Below are 21,190 nucleotides of genomic sequence, written 5' to 3'. Positions count from 1 at the left end.
TGAATTTCCACATCTCGCCGCCAGGTGTCAATGTAACTCTTTAAATGATGTTTGCTTTCTACAACTGGGTGTCTGTTTCCCTTCAGACCAAGTGAGTGATGTCATATGTACATGATGTAGAAACTGCAATCCTACTGAAAGAAAATAGATGGGTCCAGTTTGAAGAGGAATTCATCACTTACTTCACAGCAAAAGAACAGTTGGACAATAGAGTAACTGCTGTGGGGAAAAGAGATGTGCAGGACACAGGCAACTCCCACTTCTTGATGTTCATGATCTATCAGTTTGCATAAGACAATATTTTGTGACACCATGTTTATTATTATGAATGAATTAATATAAAGTTAGTCACTGTGCAGCATGCTTTTTTAAACAGACCCCCGCGTTTACACCAACGTACGTGTGAACGTAGCATTACACATTTGTAAAATCAAGGCCGATTGAGAAGTAAATATGAGTAATCCCGAAACTATTCCTGCGATAGTTTGCAGACTCCCCTGCTCCTGGAGACTGCGCAGAAAGCCGTCGGGGGAAAAAGTGCGTGTGCAAGCAGAACTGAGAAAGTTCATAGAGCCGAGGTGCAGGATGTCCCGTTGAGGAGAAGAAAAAAATCCTGTAGAGGAGGAGAAGCAAAAAAAAAAAAGCTGACGGGGAAAAGAAGTGCAGCTCCGAGCGAACGGCATTTACCATCCCATAGCAAACTGGGAAAAATGGCCTTTCCGACGATATTTAGCTGTCGTAGGATTGTTCTCAGAGTGTTTGTGATTCAGTTCATCGCCTTTCAGGCAACATATGCTGCCCCTTCGCCCATTATCAGGTTTCCTGGAGACGATACTTCTCCAAAAACAGACAAAGAAGTTGCTCTGGTAAGTTTTTCTTCAAACTATGTCTCAGTGGGTCAGTCTATGTGAAGTAACAGTGTTTAGGTATGTAACTTAACTGTTGGGGAATAGCTTGTACGTTGTTCATTTGTTTATTTATTTATTGCAATCACTACATACGTACTTAATCGCGGAGAGTTCAACCATTTGTATGTCTATTTGTCTCCTGAAGCACTATCTGAATAAGTTCTATGGATGCCCACAAGACAGATGTAACCTTATGGTGCTCAAGGACACCCTGAAGAAAATGCAAAAGTTCTTCTCTCTGCAAGAAACTGGAGAGATTGATGCCAAAACTGTGGATATCATGAAAAAGCCCCGCTGTGGTGTCCCAGATGTGGCCAATTACAACTTCTTCCACAGGAAACCCTTGTGGCAGAAGAAAGACATCACTTACAGGTCAGGGAATTAACTTTACCTACACGTTTACTGAACAAGCATTGGATTATCCTGCATATTAATTGAGAAATTGTATCCTGCACTGGGTATTTTATAATGGCAGTAGGTGTGAATAGATTCTAAAGTGGCATTAGTAATACTCAAGTAATGACATGGGAGTTTTTAAGCGGTATGGTCCAATAAGAAAAGGTAAAAACATTACAACTGAGCCTAAAGCTTAAGTTATTTGAGATGCTTTGCATGCATTACATCAGGACGTCATATATGATGTTTGCCAAGCACAGAAAGGTAAAATGACTTGACCCCTACCCATAAATACAATGAGGAATACTTATTGGACTATATCAAAGTCACTCCACAACGTTCAGGTTCAATTCCCACAGGAGTTTTTGATGAGTGCGCAAAAGGGTAAATACAAAGCCAGAGTGTGTTTGCTTTGCGAGATGGACCACAGCTTGGCCCCGCCTGACCCCCCCTCCCACCACACCTTCTCCTCAACCTCCAGTCCACCCCACCCCCATACAAGTCGTTGTGTGCTTGCATCTTGCGTCTCGCTTACACCAGCATTCCTACACAGTATGTGTCAGGTCTTTTGTTTTCGTTCTGTTTGAGGTTTACAACAATGTGGAATCGGTTTATTTATATCAGTGTTTTTTGTGTGCCCTGATCATTCCAGCCCGTCTGCCTGTGTGTTTGTAAGGGAGACTGCGAGCCAAAGACAACAGCAACTCAGAGATCTTAGACTGTGTTTAAGAAAGGACTGTGTAGACAGGCATGTGACAGGGTTTGCAGCTGAACACTGTTTCAGAAACCATCATCATCAGATTATTCATTAGTAAATCCATGATCTGAAGCTGAGAAAATAGATCTTATGATATTTCTGCACACTTTTCCAAACATGACACTGCCACAAACATCTTTTGTTTTTATGATACATTTTGTCTTCATTTTCCTTCTTTGTCTTGTTTTAGAATGAAACTGACTCTCTGTTGACTCTGTAGAATCCTCGGATACACTCCCGACCTGGATGAGGAAGTCATAAATGATGCTTTCTTCAGAGCCTTCAAAGTGTGGAGTGATGTCACCCCACTCACAATCACCCGCATCATGGACGGAGAGGCTGACATCATGATTAACTTTGGCCGCAATGGTATGGTATTTAGACAACTGACAGTATATAGACACTGTATTTATAAAATGCTGTACTTTTAAGACAACTTTAGCCAGTTGAACTATCATCAGGTCATTTGTGCATTGTAGGGCAGTACAGTCAGTGTATATGCAACTCTGTTGTTTCAGAACCCTGCAACTCAAATTCATTAAATTCAAATAGTAAAAAATAGGTTAATTTTATAGTGCATGTCTCTGTGTGACCTCAAAAATCCCTGCTGACTGCAACTGTCCCATTCGCCATCTTTATAATCATTTCTTGTCTTGGGATATGGGAAACATTAGTGCATGTTTACAAATGTACTTGCCTTAATGTGGAAAAGAAACAATATTGCAGGTTAAAATTCAAAGATTCAAGCCCTCTAATAACTACGTTGTGATTATGAGAAGTTGCCTTCCACCTCCAAGAGGATGAATTCCCAAGTTAGGAAACAGTTGAACACAAGTTCACTGCCTTGTTGACATGTTATTACAGTAACCAGGCTATATTTTAGGAACACTTCTTCACACATGTCGTTCCTGTCATTCCAACCATAACATTTGATACGTACACACAGTGTCATGGTATCTTCTGTCTCGCCATAGCTGACCACACCAAGAAGGAATCTAATGATAATAGTGGAACAAAAACAAAAAACATGGCCATTTCAGAGATGTGAAACTCAGGAATATTTTGAGACACACAAATGCCACTTTCAAATATTTTCCAGACTGTTACTTTTGGTATTTCCTCTTCAAATGAATGTATCTTACCAATGTTTGGCGAGGTAATATCTGCGCATCTGTACTAGTTGTTTAAAAAGAAGAAAATTGCTTGTGATATTAGTCTTGAAGTATTAATGTTGAAAGATGCCATCGACAGAGCATGGAGACGGTTACCCCTTCGACGGCAAAGACGGCCTCTTGGCTCATGCCTTTGCTCCAGGGCCAGGAATTGGGGGAGACTCCCACTTTGATGATGATGAGCAGTGGACGCTGGGAGATGGCCAAGGTAATGGGGAAACCCTGTTGATACAGAAAACTAACTGAAGCGTGCTGTATAGCTCCACTACAACCGTTTATGATTTGTACTGTAATCTGATCAAATTTGTATCAATTTGTAAAAAATGAGTGCCAAATAAGTGCATTTTGCAAAAACATATCCAGTCTCTTATTCAAAACAAAGTACAGGTACCATATTGGTGAGATGACTGGAAAGAGCTACATTAAAAAAATTACGCTGTTAATACATTTGACTTTTAACTGCTTTGTTTGGATTTTCTTAACTTTGTCTGAACGTCCTGGTACTGGATATGACAAACCTCAGCCATCTGGAAGCTCAATAGAAGAAAAATAAATCTCTGTTGCAGGCATTTGCATTTGGACGCATTGACCCAGATAGTTTAATGTATTTCCCATTATTCAGAATTGTCTTGTCTGAATTCATCATTTGCACAGAAGTAATCTATAAACCTATTTTCCCTGTCTCGTGACACAAAGAAGTCTAACAACACTTAGAATTAGCTGTTTTTTTGTTATATCAGTGCCTTTGAAAGTTTCATCCCATTCACTACAATACACGTGGAATAGTTTTCTGAGCTCCTTGCTGTTTTTAAGGGTCTACTTTAAATGGTATCCCATAGTCTATGTAGCCTCTTGTTTCTATTTAGGCCTCAACAATAGTGTAGTTTACTTGCTTGATATACGCAGTCTATCATATTGAATATGAGTCATCTTTAACTTGGTTTGGGATAATGGATGACAGTAATATAATGTTTCAAAGTTTGTAGTAAAAGAAAATGTTTTAGTTACAACGTGGACAAGTGTCAATATGCTCCTTCTTTGTTAAACAGTGGTGAAGGTGAAGTATGGGAATGCTGATGGGGAGTTCTGTAAGTTCCCCTTCATGTTCATGGGCACTGAGTACAACAGCTGTACAAATCAGGGCCGTGACGACGGCTTCCTGTGGTGCTCGACCTCCTACAACTTCGACGAAGAAGGCAAATATGGCTTCTGCCCCCATGAATGTAAGTTTGACTTGTGGTTCTCTTTTTTTATGGAACAAATTTCGCTGAAGTCTCTGTAGATTTGTAATTTTGCGGCCCCGCATGACCTCAGCTGCATTGGTGTCATGCCCTACTTGCATCTGGAATTGAAGCAGTGTCTTCTATACTGGCAAAGTAATACTTCATATCAGATTTTTTGCTATATTCACAGCTGCTCTGCTGATTTTTTACAGAAAGAAAGTAGGTTAAACAGTATGCCAGGAAAGTGTTGTTTTCTGTTTGGAGTGGATTATGGAATATTTCTTTTCCAAGTCACTGCCCCACTTTAGAACACTGAGCTTTGTTAAACATTTTGTTTATCTGTGTTGTATTGCTGTCTATGGTACTGACATGATCGCATGCCCATTACATCTAAGTGCCAAAGTACACATGTACCAAGTTGTTTTGTATAAGAACATGAGAGAGCCCTGTTTGTACTGGAGCCGTCAGTGTTGTTAAGCTTTTGTATCGATGTAACAAAAAAGTTCCATTCCACCTTTTTTCTTTATTCAGATTTCTCCTCTTCTCTGAACTTACATTATCACTCAAAATGATCTCAGTTGCTTGCAATGATCCTGTAGGAATTGCAGATTGCTCTTTACAAGAATTTAAAAAATAAACTGTGCCCAATGTTATGTTATTATAACTTCCCCTAAAACACTTCTTTGTATTTGTTGATTTTTTCTTCTTCTACAGTACTATTTACCATTGGTGGAAACGCAGAAGGCGCTCCGTGTAAATTCCCTTTCACCTTTCAGGGAGAGAAGTATGACGGATGCACTACTCAAGGCAGGGATGATGGTTACCGCTGGTGTGCCACCACTGAGGACTATGACAAGGACACAACCTTTGGGTTCTGCCCTGAAACTGGTAGGTGGTGTCATTGACTGCTTGTTAAGGACATATTAGAGTAGTGCTGACTCTCAAGTAAAAAACGCATCCCCTTTCTGTTGCGCAGGCATGAAATGTGTGCAAACATTAGCCTCTGTCTGTGCGTCCTGTTTAGGGTTGCAAAGGAGTTACACTTGTGACAATTCCAATATAAAAATTGTACCAGTGATACTACACTGTCTCAGCCAAAGGACTAGTGTTACATGCGTTCATGTATCCTTTGATTATATTGTATTTTACGATATTTCAGATAGTAGCCTCACGCTAAAGCAAAGCACAGCGATCATAACTTGTTAACAACTTCTGCTAGTTTATGCTAGCTAGCTATTTGCTAGCTTGATCGTGCCTGAATTAGGGAGTTTTCTTGAATATATTTCTATGCCTTTACTTTCAAACACAGTACTTGGATTTTGAAAGTAGGCTACCTTTCCCCATTAGTTAACCCACACATTTCACATTGTATGTATATGACAAGTGAATTACTTTATTTAGCAAATTAATGGATTATGTCTGCATATGTTAAAATGTTTGTTTCTATCTGCATGGTAGAAACAGCCTAAGCATATAACACCAATAGCATATAACACCAATGTTTCCATTTTATCCGTTATTTACTGTTAGTTCCCATGGAAAATGACCACCTTGAATTTTTCCAGAATGCTTTTGCAACATTTGTCCTGTTTTAGGGTTATGAGCTTGCTTATAGATGCCTCCAGTGCGTTTTATGTGCAGTGTTGGGTGCCCTGCCGTGTATTGGTCTACAGGAATGCTCCAGCTGGAGTTTTCAGTCTTGCTCGTGGTCCACTGAATGGCTGTGAAAGTATTTTAATGTGCAGTGGCAAGGCTTATTTTCCATTCTGTCAGTGGGACTGGTTAGTGTTGAGGTAGTGTAGTATAGGGAGGGAGATATACACCACTGGAGCTTTCATCTGGTTCTAAGTGATTAGGAAAGTAGCTTTATTGTAAAGCCTTTTGCGATAGCTTGTGCTCAATAAGAAATTATTTATTTTTTAAACAAAAACAGCACTAAACCAGTCTGCCAGATAGAAAATTATCTCTCTTTGAATGAAAGTCAATTTGGGCGGGTGCTTTCGGGTTTCGTGCCCCGTGGATTAGTTATTGATGTCATCTGTGTGGTGCCAGTGCTTTCATGATGCTGTTTTCAATATCATCTGTGTTTACTTCACAATACAATACAATACAATCTGTTCTGAAGAAACATTCTGGCACATGAATGAACAAAGTTTATTACACATTTAACTTCTATAGTACACTTTTGTTGCTCCCTCTAGCCATGTCGACGGTGGGAGGAAACTCAGAGGGAAGCCCCTGTGTCTTCCCTTTCACCTTCCTGAGTGATACCTACGAGTCCTGCACCTCATCTGGACGCAGCGATGGCAAGATGTGGTGCGCTAGCACCAAGAGCTATGATGATGACCGCAAATGGGGTTTCTGTCCCGACCAAGGTAGGAATAGTATATGTGGATAGTTAAGGCCAGTTTGATTGTTATTCAATCGTTATGTCTCATGTCCCACCACCATACTCCATGCAGGACCACAACTTGTATACAGTAGCTACCAATTCCCATTTTCACTGTACAGCATCAGTATTTTTTTAAGGAGTATTCAGGAATTTACAGAAAAGTTTCTTCATTGTCCTGCATGTTTCCAGGTTACAGTTTGTTCCTGGTGGCAGCCCATGAGTTTGGTCATGCCCTTGGCTTGGAGCACTCTCAAGACCCCGGAGCATTGATGGCCCCCATTTACACTTACACTAAAGACTTCAGACTTCCTGAGGATGACATCAAAGGCATCCAGGAGCTCTACGGTGAGATGAGTTGTCATGCGTGGTCTGCTTCCTAACAGGGATCAAGCCTAATACTAGAACAAGCATATTTTCCTATTAGAAGCCAGGAAAGACCAATGTACTGTGAGTGTGTAATCACTTTCTCTAAAATTAAATATTCTGGTAAATCTCTTATAAACAGGTGTGCCAACCGACAAACCTTTGCCTCCAACCCAGGGTCCAGTTACTCCAATGGACATCTGTAAAGAGCCAGTTGTGTTTGATGCTGTATCCCAAATCAGAGGAGAGACCTTCTTCTTCAAGGACAGGTAATTAAATCAAAACAAACAAGAAGTCTCAATACTGGTTGACCTTCACAAGTGTGTGTGTGCTACATTAACAGTAAGAACACTGACAATTAAGAGAAGTTAAGCCTCAAACGCAGACTAGCCAATTTTACCCTAGCTTCAAACTACTCTGACCAGTGTATGAAAGCTCTGCTCCATAGACTCTCATGCAATGGTTTTCTTCATTTCCAGGTTGGTGTTGTGGATTTCAAGCTAGTTATGGGTAAACGAAAGGTCAATGGATCATCCAAAATCCATAAAGAATCCATCCAAATCAATATGAAGTGTATTTGACAACTACCAACCACTACTTTATGACTTGTGCAAGTGAAATAAGGCAGCCTACACAAATTGGTTTCATAATCATTTCCACACAAAAATCGAGCAATTTCACATGAGGTTTCTTGTTTATTATTGCCCTGTAGTTGCAATCGTGCGACACTTAAAAGATTGTGGTTAAGATGCTTGTTTCATGATGGGGCAATTAGCAATGGGGATAAATACACTATTCCTCTACTCAAACAGTGACAACCAAAATACTCATCAACCCTAAACACAGTCTACAGTTCCCTCTCCACTGGCGCCAGTGAATGCAATGTCTTGTAAGCTGACTGTGTCTACTGGCTGACCCTGTGTAGAAGTGAGTTTGTCAACAGTCTTTATGAGTCAGAGTATATTTCGATGGGAAGGTGAACACTTTCATTACAACAGCTGAAGTTTGTTACAGACAAATTCTCCTGGAAGTCACTTCGAACAAAAAGCAATAATGTGGTTGAAAAAGACCCGATGGAAAACACAAACAGCATCCTTGTTAGCTATGATATGTTAATGCCTCTAGCTGTGCTATGACATTGACTCCTTGCAATTTAATGGGTAACAGAGCTGAAAAGCTGTCATGGCCATAAACGTGTCCAAAGCAAACAGGCCAGCATACCGCCGTACCAAAGAGTCTTTCAGTTATCCTGGTTTTCCACTCTGAGAAGCTTGAGTTAGAAACTGTTAGAAACAAGCCACAATCCTGCTCAGTTGCATACACAATTACTTTTCACCTTGCCATGCCTCCCTTCCACACACATGCAGAGACTGTCAGAGCAGAACAGACACGTAACTATATATATATATATAAATATAAATATAAAATATATTTGGGGGATCTTTATTTTCCCGTGACCCACTGTTCGCTTACATTCATTCTCTATGAACCATGAATCTTGTCAAAGTAAGGTAAATCCACTGCAGTCTGATCCAAGTATGTCACATAGTCTCTTGAGGTGAATAAGGAAAATAAATGTATTTCCCCTGATCATTAATTTTAAAACACAAATGTCAAAATGCCTTTTGGGTGCATGAAGGGTATTGAAAGGTATAATATTTATTTTTGTTTTGTCTACATCTATATCTGTATTTGCAGCTAGAACAATTTCAAGAGATATATAAACTATCATATTCCAAAGCAATGGCTTTTAGACAGTAAAGAAAGTTATGTCTCAAAGCTTCAATATGTAAAGAATTACAATGTTGCATACAGATGTATTGCATTTACTTAAATGTAGTTGACTTGAAAGGCCATTTAGCTTTATGTTTGGCCACGTTCAGCAGCTCACCGTGTTTGGTAGCTCTCTTGCAGTAGCCATTCAAGGCTTTGTGTGATATTTTCAAGCAACTCTTGATTTGATAGTTTAATTTGAGTTGCGAGCCCCAACAGACTGAGAACTGAGAGGAAGGGGAGATTTTGAGAACAGAGTGATCTCAAGGCACGGAAGTGAACGTCGGGAAGGATTTATCTTTCTGAAGTCTGAGATAAGTGAAGTTTCAGTAAGGCCTGTTGTTCTGACCTTCACAGAGACTTAATTAGTTGCCTGAAGGCCATGTCAGGTTTGTGAGCTATAGAGCTCTGGTACAAGCCAAGTTTTATAGCTTCAGAGAAAAAGCCGTGCCCTCTGGGTTCCGGAGCTAATGCTCATTAGACTCTCCCATTGTACAAGTATGATCCCTCTTTTTCTCCTGGCTCAGCATATTTATGCTGTAGGACACATCTTGACATGATGCAGTGAGTAATACTTATAGCGCTCACTGAGCTCAGCATAGTGTCTGTCTGGAGGCTTAAGGAGAAGGCAATTATAAAGTATGTCTCATAGAAACAGTTTTGCCAGCCTACTGACTGTTGCAAGGAATTCATGCGCATGTGCTTGCATCCTAGCATGTAGCCAACAGAAGCTATTAGCAATGTACAGTATTTACTTTAAATTGTAATCCTTAATATTTCAGTTAATTTGGTGACACTATTGGTTACTGTAGTAACAACAAGTGTGTTTTAAGACTCTTTTAGCAGCAACTTTGTCAGAAACACAACTGTATCTCTTTACAGTGCAACCAAACAAACTAAAACTTTTCTACCCAAACGCAGGGCACCACACTGTAGTTGGTTACCTTGCTGAGGAGTTGATGGTGTGAATGATTGTCAGTACTAATCACTGTTACAAATATATTGCGTTTCCTGTGGCTGCTTCACAATAAAAGACTGTGTTTTGCCAGTTGAATTATTTTAATGTGAAGCAACAGCAGTGGGAAATGTTTTGATGGCATTAGCAGTTACATAGTAATTATTTGACAGTGTATAAACAGTCAACAGTGAGGCTATTATTAATAAAATAAAATTGCACACACAACATTTCTTGTGAATCCCTCGTGCTTCGTTGGCGATATGAATCCAGCGCGGTAGTGGCCACCACTACCAATAAAAAGGACCATATATTACTAAATCTAAACATTGATTGGCTATTGCAGAAGAAAATGCTGGCCATTATTAGGATCGAAATAGGGTTTGACTTCAGGGCGATATTAAAGCTTCTTTCTAACTTTAAAGTAGGACAGTTCATAGAGTATTGAGAATGTTCCATTAACTGCCAGTTGGCCTTTCCACTGATTACCCAAACAGGTTTCCACTTGACAGCAGCACAAGGGATATACACACAGGATTTGTCATAAGGGCTTTTAGTCTAATACAGTGTTTTGGCGTGTTTTAGACCATTTATGGGAAATCACATGCTTAAGGTGCCTCAAACTGTAAACTTAAAATGTGTTTGAGATACAAAATCCAGTAAAGTGAACATCATGGCTGCTGATATTTCCGTCAGAGTTATGTTATGGTTTCATTGTAATGCAAGTAACCAACCTTCATTACCACAGTGTTATAACAGTGCTTTAAAACAACTAAAAATGCAAGATAAATGGATGAACTGCTTGAAGGTTTGAAGTCTGAGAAATGGTTTGGAAAGATCTCTTGCAGTTATGTGTAGCACAGCACTATATATGCTATATGACTATATCCTGTTAATCTGTCCCCTCAAACAGCCACCAGGCAGATCCTTCTTTTTTTATTAAATAGAGACAGGAAGAAAAGACAGAAAAGCCCTCTGGATATTGCTGGTACACTGCATGAACTTGACAAATTGATCCACAAGAACACTGCTAAAATAATGCAATTAGATGGTTAGTCCAGATTGAATATGTCTCCTCTTTCCTCCTGACAAATGTATATAAAACGTCAGATACATCTGTCTGTTAGTTAAGTTGTATTCTCTCCACATTGTATCATTATTGCAGCTATTTTTTTGCAAGATCTTTTTCTTTTTTTAAATTAGGTCAGTGGAAAAGAGTTTGGGAAGCTGCCGTTGTTGTGCAGCTGTATATTGGAAATCCGGGCAAGATAGGTCTTGTTCCGCTGGCGTCTGCAGCCTTAGTTCTAACGCGAACCAGATGCTCATGAATCAGGCCATTGTGGCTGGCTCGGCCAGTGAAGCACTTGCACTAAAACCTCCTCTTACACACACACACACACACACACACACACACACACACACACACACACACACACACACACACACACACACACATACACACACACACACACACACACACACTTCCCCCACCTCCTCATCATCCCTTCACTCTCATTTCGTCTGTCAGCTCATCTACCTTGCAGCCACTCACCCACTCGTTCTCTTTCTGCCAGGTTCCTGTTCAGGTCAGTCAATTTCAGAAGCAAGCCCAACGGCCCTATGCTGGTGGCCACCTACTGGCCAGACCTACCTAACAAGATAGACGCTGCCTATGAAAACCCAGTGGAGGAAAAAACGGTCTTCTTCTCAGGTATGCTGGAGAAAACAAACTGTAGAGAAACCGTTGATTTAGACCTTTCTGGATATTTATGTAACATTGCATGAACTGGTCACCCTGTTCATATCCTCACTGTCCCTCTACAGTGAACAGATAGTTCCACTTCCATCACTAATGAAGAGGTGTCTTCATTCTTTTACCATTTGGATTTACTTAAGGGTGGCGTTTCTAAGAACTGAAACTTTAGGAAAAGCAGGAATGTTGGCTGGGCACTCTTGTGTGTGGTGTGCACTCTTTGGACACTTCAGATATTCCACCATAGTTATTAGTGGTTTATTATACATTCTTTGCATTTTACTAATATGACAACCTTCCTGAATACTAATGAAAGTTACATAATATATCCACCAGTTTCGAGGACCTTAGAAGCAGGGCTGGTTTGGCTATGGGGGAACAATTAACTAATGATCTCATTCTGACGATATTATATATTTGGTTAATTGATGTGTAGGATCACAGGATAATACCTTGATCAAAACAGTTGTGCCATTTTATCCCTGGTTCTACTCTGTGACTTACTCTCTTACTAACTCTTCCTTTCCAGGCAATGAGATGTGGGTCTACAAAGCAGATGAGTTGGAGAAAGGCTATCCCAAGAGGCTCTCCACCCTTGAACTCCCCACTGATCTGCAGAAAATCGACGCTGCCTTCAACTTTAGGAAGAACAAGAAGACTTACTTTTTTGCTGGGGACAAATTCTGGAGGTGAGTGGGCGCAAAGCTTATGCAACCATTTGTGAGCCTAAAGTCTGACACACCGTAGCTTGTGCTGTTGGTGTTATCACATCTTCTTGCAACACTGGGCTAAGTCTGGATCTAGTTAGTGTTTGGTGCGACCTCAGCAGCATTGTAAACCACAACAGCTCTCTTAGCCCTTGCACAACATACAAATTCACAGTGTTGACGACTAACTGTTTTATAGAAAACTATGAGTGGTTTGTGTTTGTGTGTATGTGATGGAATTGTGAAGCACTCATTATACTCTTTGTAAATGTACTTGTACAGATACGATGAAGAAACGAAGAGAATGGACCCTGGCTTCCCCAAACTTATTGCAGATTCCTGGAATGGCATTCCAGATGGCATCGACTCTTCCTTCAGTCTCAATGGCATTGGTAAAAAAAAACAAAAAACTTTTCACATAATTTGTAAATTTAGAGGCCCTGTATGATTTCAAGAAGGTACAGGCTCTACAGTGGTGCTACATGCTAACTTACTCACAATTACAATGCTAACATGCTTATATATAGCAGGTAGTAACCATTGTCACCATTTTAGTTTAGCATGCTATTATTCATAATTTTAATTTAGACGTTATAGTAAATGTAAGAGAAACATCAAGGTCAATAGGTTAATGCAGTTCATCCCGAGCAGGACATAGAGGTCTCTTCCAAATTTCAAGGCAGTAATTCCAAAACTGTTGAGACATTTCACTCAAAAGCCACAAATGTCAACACAAGATGAAAAGCAGGAGTGTTACTAAAGTCATTAGGATTCATTCTATGAGCACAACAAATGTCTGTGCTGAGTTTCATGGCAACCCTTCCAATAGTTGATGAGGCATTTCTCTAAAAGACCAGAAATAGTAATAGTGCTTGAGGAAAGTCGGTTGATGATCAAAGTCTTAATCCTCTGGGGACCATGGTTTGTACAATATTTCATGGAAATCCATCCAATAGTTAGTAATAGTGAGATATTTCAGTCATGACCATAACCAGTGACATCATTTTGTGACTATATGAATACTAAAAACATAACATACATGTTTTACAACAGTGAATAAATGCCATACTAATGCACCAATCCCTCTTGGAATGGCTGTGAACAAATTGTGACGAAGTAAACCAGCTAAACTCACTGTCCTCAGCGCGGTGTCTATAGCTCAGTAGGTAAAGCAGGCCACGTTTAACCACAAGTTTGCTTTACAACAGCCCACAAGTCCAATGTCATGGATGTACCTGAATGTGTATGCCAATTCTAATATAGTTTATGCGTTAGTTAAAAATCAAAGAATAGAAACAAAATAGGCAAAAGTATCCTCGACCTACAGCTTTCTTTGAGTTTGTCAAAAGACATAAGGGGAAACTGTTTTTTGTGGTGGTCGTGGTGCTTCGATTATAGCTTGATTATAGCTGGTGCTTTGTATGCTAGTTTACAGTCTTCGGGCTAGCATTCCTTGTGGTTAGATTGCAGGAATATCCAGTCAGCTCTATCAGCGAGTCTTGCACTGTGCCTCTGTCAATAAACACCCCCATATACCACAACCCATCAAGTAACGACGTCAACGAGCCAGAAATGAACAGTTTCGAGGAACTGACTGAAAATGAGGAAGTACGAAGAGCCAAAGGGAGTAGCTCTGAAGTTAGGGAGTCGTCTGTGGCCTGATGTTGATAGGAAACAGTCAGAGGAGGAGCAGTTGCGTTCTGTCTCTAATGTATTTATTTTCTGCGAGTAAATACCTGAGTATTATGTTAGCTTTAGGTCATTGCAACTATAGTAAGACATATATGGTGCTAATTTATTTGTCATGACACCTACGGTAAACTTCCTGTGTCACTGTCAGTCATGTATCCTTGAGGATAGAGGTGGTATGCAGATTTTTGTCTATGGCAAGCAACCATGGATTTTTCCATCACTGCTCTCCTAACATACACACATTACTGTAAGCATCACGTAGCCCCTTTCCCTCACAGTGGACAAACATATTTATATAAAGAGCGTCTGTGTCCCGCTACAGAGGTGCCTGTGTGCGTCCTGATTAGCATGATTCAGAGCGAGAGAGGCTTATTAACATTGGCTTTAGCAGAGCCTGATTTCACGTTCTCATACTTGTCATTTTGATTGAAACTGATTAGTATCTTTGCTTTTATTAAAGCTTGATTGTTTTACTGTTTTTACATGGTGGTTTTCCTTTATTTTACACAAGCAATTTATAGTGGAAATTATAACTTCAGTAATTAACCAAGTCTGCATTGTGCCCGTCTTTAACAGATTACAGCTACTTCATCAAAGGCAACCACTATTTCAAACTGGAAGACAGCAGCTTGAAGATTGTCAAGTTGGGTGAAATCACAAAGGACTGGCTCGGTTGTTGAGCATTTTCCAAAACGTCTCACAACTGGCTAACTCCCGTCATGATATCTGACCTCACGAGGACGTTGCCATAATTCCGCACACAACTTGAGGTCGCCGCAGTGCACGCAGTTGTACGTTTTTATCTTGGCAACTCTGCACGCTTCTGTGGGAGACGTGTCCCCTCCAGCCTGTATAACCGGCCTCCAGCTTTGTAGCGAGGCACCTCGGGACTTCGTACCCAGGCTGAACATATAGGCAACTGGATATTTGCTATATTACTGTGTGATGTTGACATTTTTGTTGTTTTTGTGCTGATGCAGATTTATTTCAACATGTACCCCCCAGTTTATTGTTTTTATATATTTCTTTTTCTTTTTTAACTTAGACATCAGGTATGTCAACACTGCATTGAACGCAGTGCTATACTGTGCTGTGAGATATTGCCGTATTATGCAAATTTAATTCTGAAAAAATGTTTTACACGATATGAAGCATTCATGTTGGCTTGGAATTACTTTTATGTCCAGTGTAAAAGTGCAGTTTAAAAAATATATCACTTTTAATTTCTCATTCATGTGCAATACTTTTGACAAAATTTTGACCGAAAATGGTGCTTTAGAGATTGCTTTTTGCTTATAGTCCTGTCTACATACAGTATACATATATACATTTTTTTATGTATGTATGTATATATATATATATATATATATATATACATATATATATATATATATATATATATATATATATATATATATATATACATATATATATGTATATATATATATATATATATATATATATATATATATATATATATATATATACATACATACATACATACATACATACATACATACATACATACTACACACACATTTACATTATATAGTCTGTGTATCTATGTCTCTACTTAGTATATATCCTCTGGATGTTAGAAAGTAGTTTTTGCAGGCACACATTATTCTTCATTTGATTAGCACTTTGTATAGGACTAAATTTGAAGACTAAATTGTTGTTATGGAAACTTTGTGTTGCATTCTCTTCACTAATGGCAGAGAGATTAAAGGCACAGGCTGCCTCCAGAGGCTTTATTGATTTGCTGCATGATAGAATCATGTCAAGTGTACCGCAGTAGTATTGTTTGATTGTCTTTTTTATATATTCTCTTTTGTCTCTTGGGTTTAACAATACAGCCATTTTGTTTTGTGTTGTTTGTAATGCTTGTGCACTTTGTTACTGTCATCAATAAAGATGGTCAATATAATGTGGATCAGTGATAAACAAACAAATTACTCCATGTTCTTGCACAAATAACTCAAGTGGTTGTTGCAATTATGGGCCTTCCCCATTAAGTTTGTGAATTCAGAAACCAATCATCAATTAATTCAGATAATTTATTTGAGCAGAAGTAGCAGTTCCACTGTGTAAAATATAATTAGACTGATGCAAAACATCACTTTAAGGTGTACTTTTGTGGCTCCAAACAATGCATGGTATTTGATGATATCATTATGATATAATATGTTTACATGGAAAATGGGAGTGACTAGTTTAGCTGTAAATAACGTTTATGGAGTAAAATGTAGGCAACACTATCCCTAGGTAAAATATATTGAAGTACAAGTATGAAACAGTACTTAGTAAAGCAAAGTAAAAGTAAAGTACCTTAAAATGACACTCAGTACAGCAGAACTGCGTGAGTAACCTGCTTCCTCTCCACCCCTGCTCAGTAATATCTCTTCGGAGAGAAGGTACGCTTTCTTTTTAGGGAAGCAGCAAATGAGAATTGTTCATGAAACGGCGCCATCACGTGGACATTCATGAAAGCTTGTAAACAAATGTATGTTTACATCACATTTCTCCCTCAAAATCATCGTTGCTTATTCGCCTCATGTGCAATACTTCCAGTGTCGTTGCACATATATGCACACATTGATACAATATCGGTTTCCGAATCAGTATTTGCACAGAGAAATCGCATGCATGACCACTGTCTGCACCACTGTGGCTTCTTGCTTATACATTATAATATTAGAAACACGTTCAATTAATAATATAATCCTGCAAAACACGTATGATGAGGGTTCACCGATTGTAAAAATGGAGGGAAATCCTTCTGCAGGCTTTATTATATATATATATATATATATTTTAAATAAATCACACACAGTAGGGACTCAGACCCGCTGCGACCACGTTGGAGGCGGAGCTTGAAAGCGCTCGTCGGGTTCCGCACTCCCTGCACAGTGGCCGCGGCAGCACGTATGCTCGTCTGATACGGGGGGTGGGAGAAATGAGAAAGCAGGCTCCCCGTTGAGGAAGTTAAATGATAACATAGCGGCGTCTCGACTCAAACACTTGCCCGTGTCTTCGCTCACCGGACAGCCATGCCGCCACGGCGAGTATTCGCCCTGCCGAGGCAACAATCTCTGCTGCTGCCTGCGGTCATCAACCCGTTTATTCAAGACACCAAACTGACCAAAGCTGCTATAATAAAAGTGAGTATGGCGTTCCGGATCTATGGTCAAGATTTTGTCGAATCGCTACACATCGCTACACATCGCTACACATGCACACGTCTGATGTGTGAGATTACAAACACACACACACACACACACACACACACACACACACACACACACACACACACACACACACACACACACACACACACACACACACACACAGGCTGCTTTGTAACCAGGGCCTATAATCTTCTCCAACGAGGCTTTGACAATCTGCTTGTAAAGCACAAACAATGAGAGCCGTTGTGTGTGCTTTCTAGAAAGCTGTCCAGTGATGAGGATTTCCAGACTCGTGCATATGTTTGCTCTGAAAAATGTCAACAGTCGGCCTGCAGTTGACCCTGACAGCAGTCTTCCCTTAAATGGTATAGGCCTGCAGTTTATGATGTGTGTATGTATGTATGACTGACTGTGTGTGTGTGTGTGTGTGTGTGTGTGTGTGTGTGCGTGTGTGCGTGTGTGTGTCCCTCTCCATGCAGTGTGTCCTCCTGGGAATCTTCCTGGTCCCTATTCGCGCCATCCTTTTGTCCCTGGTTCTGATGGTGACATGGCCAGTGGCTGTCATAATAACCCTCAACCATCCGCTGAAAGGAACAGTGGAACCAATGACAGGCTGGAGACGGTAACTGGGATGCAAACACTTATCCCACTGCAGCACGGCTTCCCACGGAGCTACTTCAATTCAGTTTATTTTATATAGCCCAACATCACAAATACAAGTTTGCCTCGGAGGGCTTTACCATCTGTACACATGACATCCCTGTCCCGGGACCTCACATCGGATCAGGAAAAACTCCCCCACACACCTCACAGCCACCAGATTGTCCAACCTGACATCACATTTCATGTCCTTGTGAATTCCAGACTCACTTAATCACAACTTCAAAAAGTTTGCACAGTACAGCTGCCTTACTTGCATCACTTTTGTTTACATACATACATGCATACTATTAAAAAAAAGCCCACTTGTTTGCTCAATTAAATTGAGCTTTGCCTAATGCATGCACAGTTACCCGGGCTATGGTGTTAGTAACACACTGAGGCATTGTTTTGCACTTCCTTCTACCAGTGCAGTGTCATACACATGTTTTGTGTATGCAAAGCAACTGCATCTACAAACACTGTGACTATATCTATCTCTATCTCTCTCTCTCTCTCTCTCTCTCTCTCTCTCTATATATATATATATATATATATATATATATATATATGTATATGTATATATATATATATATATATATATATATATATATATATATATATATGTATGTATATATGTATATGTATATATATATATATATATATATATATATATGTATATATGTATATATGTATATGTATATATATATATATATATTACACTCAGCCTACAAAGAGGGGGTTTGTCCTCAAATGCTATTCCTTTTTGTGCAGGTGAGCCAAGCTATTCAGTGCATGTAGACATAGCTATTGTTCAAGGCATACATGGAGATTTGGAAAAACAAAAAATACAACTGCACTAAAATAATACATGTTACGGAAGCAAGAAGTAGCAGAAGCAATGTATTTCCTGGGTTTGTAAACTGGACAGGAAAACACAGCGACAGCAGCATACTCTCAAAATAATAGTTCCTGACGTGGCTTGAAGAATGTGCAGCAGCTTGCATTACTAACAAATCATGTTGCTCAAGATCATATCTGCAACACTAGCATTGCTTCAGCTCAGCTCCCCTCAGAGTCAGTGGTATTGGAGGGGTCAATACAAAGAACTGAACAAGTGATTTATCTAGAAACCAACATCTCATGGACAGTGTATATCCACACAGTATTAACACATAATGTGACTTTGTTTTAAAGTACTTGGAATGTCATGATTCATAGATTGACACAATGTCTAGTTGCGGTTCAACTGTAGTATTTTTCCTCTGAGTACCAAACAGGGTGCAGCCTTTTACACAGTTCAGTTGTGCAGATAGCGGCGGTTATATACACAGTGAGCAGTGCTACAGTTAACAAGGACATTCTTGTGACCTTAGGCAACACCTTTTTCAACGATTATGACCAAACATGCTGTAGGCAACGGTAACAAGAGGGAAGCTTATCTTGCTCACCTACTTATTGCTTTGCTATGAACAGGCTCAGATATCCAACAGGGTGGGCTTAACAGGGAAGCTTTGTTTTTACAATGAAATGACAAGATTATTAAAGAGTGAAATTTCACAATTTGAAGTAGTATTGACCACCTCGAGCTTCAATTAATAGTGTTTTGGATGTTACCATTGAATCTGAACAAAACTCCAAATGGCAGCCTGCATTGCTCTTTTTTGCTCTGTGCCTTCTGCATATTTACATAGTCGATATCTGAGCGATGGTAACGCGATAAGGTGACAGTATATGAAGTTGTTTGTGTTTGCGTGGTAAGCTCTCTACTCTCAAAACTTCCTGCTCCATTGAACAGAAGGATGAATGGAGCTTTAAATAGTCAGAGGTTTGCATACTCTGTACAAGTGTTTTAAAAGTTCTACATCATTATTCATAATTTTGTCTTAATCTATATGACGACTTCCTACCTAGATTATGAGGAAGTAACTGCTGATTGTAAAATTCAAGAAGAGGACGAAATGGTGTCGTTCTTCCTGTTACTGAAACACTTCTGCTTTGTCCAAAAAAAAGCGCTGACATTTTGCCCTGTGTCACATGACCCCGGAGGTGATGATAATGAACAAAGAGACATTTTAACATGGCCGATCCCAGTGCAATTTGTGCTCTACATCAACATTGTTCATAATCTCTTAAACCCAGTAATCTAAATGGTTGTGGTCGTTTCCAGGTTCATGTGTCGGAGCGTGATGGCAGCTTTGGGGAGGACTTACTACTTCTGCATGGGCTTCAGAGTGGTGGTCAAGGGCAAGCAAGTCAACAGCAGTGAGGCCCCCATCCTGGCTGTGGCCCCGCACTCCACCTTTTTTGATGGGATCGTGTGCATTGTTGCAGGCCTGCCCTCCACCGTGTCGCGTGTTGAGAACCTGGCGACACCCATCTTTGGCAGTGAGATACTTTGTGTGTGTGTGTGTGTGTGTGTGTGTGTGTGTGTGTGTGTGTGTGCAATCTTAAAATCCCATTGACACTGACTCTTTTCAGTCAGTTATCATAGCTAACATGAACAAATGTGCTTTTTGAAATCAGAGTTTGCTGTGGATTTGATCAATATAACCTTTTTCCATCCATTGTCATCCTATGTTGATTGTTATACAGAGCTTGTTTAATGTAATTAACTGTCACATAACAGTCACATCATCAGTAAGTTACTATTTACTGAATTGACATGAACCAAGACCTGCCCATTAAAGTAAAAGTAAACAATATGACGAAACATTAGTATTTTCCTCTTCTCAGAATATGCTTTAACATTTGTGTTCCGCCTCTTCTGTAGGGTTTGTGCGCTGTCTTCAGCCAGTGCTGGTGTCCAGAAGAGACCCAGACTCCAGGAAGAATACAATCCAGGAGATTGAAAGCAGAGCCAAGTCAGGAGGCAGCTGGCCTCAGGTCTGTCCCAACACACTCTGTTTATATTAGTTTTTTTTTTATGTTGACCATTCTTTCAAAAGCAGACATTGCATGTTGAAAGCGGCAACAGCACAACATTGGAGACTTGAGAATACTTGTACTCATTTTAACATTTAGTAATGATGCTTTGTTTCTTTTAGGTTCTAATATTTCCAGAGGGAACATGTACAAATCGCTCATGTCTCATCACTTTCAAACAAGGTACAAAATTAAACGAATGGAATTTACATGTAAATGTGCCACGAGAAACATTTAGACAGATCTGTTGCTTATACTACATGAAGTATTTCATTAATATACTTTAATTTTAGTTAATATACTGAAGAAGAAAAAAGTGAATGGTTTATAATATGTCCCCTTTAACT

At 39.7% G+C, this 21,190-nt stretch overlaps 2 protein-coding genes across 2 annotated transcripts in view; both read left to right on the top strand.

Annotated features, from left to right (window-relative positions):
- The first annotated feature begins 555 nt into the window (after positions 1-555).
- mmp2 (matrix metallopeptidase 2) lies at positions 556-16,024 on the top strand. Its single transcript, XM_079217064.1, has 13 exons — positions 556-866; positions 1,054-1,280; positions 2,282-2,430; positions 3,313-3,441; positions 4,283-4,456; positions 5,171-5,344; positions 6,658-6,831; positions 7,038-7,193; positions 7,354-7,480; positions 11,514-11,650; positions 12,222-12,381; positions 12,682-12,791; positions 14,668-16,024. The coding sequence occupies exons 1-13, from the start codon at positions 711-713 to the stop codon at positions 14,769-14,771; spliced, it is 1,977 nt and encodes a 658-aa protein (XP_079073190.1). The 5' UTR covers positions 556-710; the 3' UTR covers positions 14,772-16,024.
- A 1,117-nt stretch (positions 16,025-17,141) lies between these two features.
- The window catches only part of lpcat2 (lysophosphatidylcholine acyltransferase 2), a gene marked incomplete at its 5' end in the record, with an annotated part of 9,479 nt that continues 5,430 nt past the window's right edge, over positions 17,142-21,190 (top strand). The window contains 5 exons of the mRNA XM_079216929.1: positions 17,142-17,252; positions 17,759-17,901; positions 20,089-20,306; positions 20,692-20,804; positions 20,966-21,026. Coding sequence (XP_079073055.1) covers positions 17,142-17,252; positions 17,759-17,901; positions 20,089-20,306; positions 20,692-20,804; positions 20,966-21,026 — 646 coding nt within the window. The remainder of the gene's footprint in view (positions 17,253-17,758; positions 17,902-20,088; positions 20,307-20,691; positions 20,805-20,965; positions 21,027-21,190) is intronic.

The sequence above is a fragment of the Taurulus bubalis genome (assembly GCF_910589615.1).
Source record: "Taurulus bubalis genome assembly, chromosome: 4".
Taxonomy (NCBI): domain Eukaryota; kingdom Metazoa; phylum Chordata; class Actinopteri; order Perciformes; family Cottidae; genus Taurulus; species Taurulus bubalis.
The sequence above is the reverse complement of the archived record's forward strand: the minus strand, read 5'-3'. Positions and strand labels throughout refer to the sequence as shown.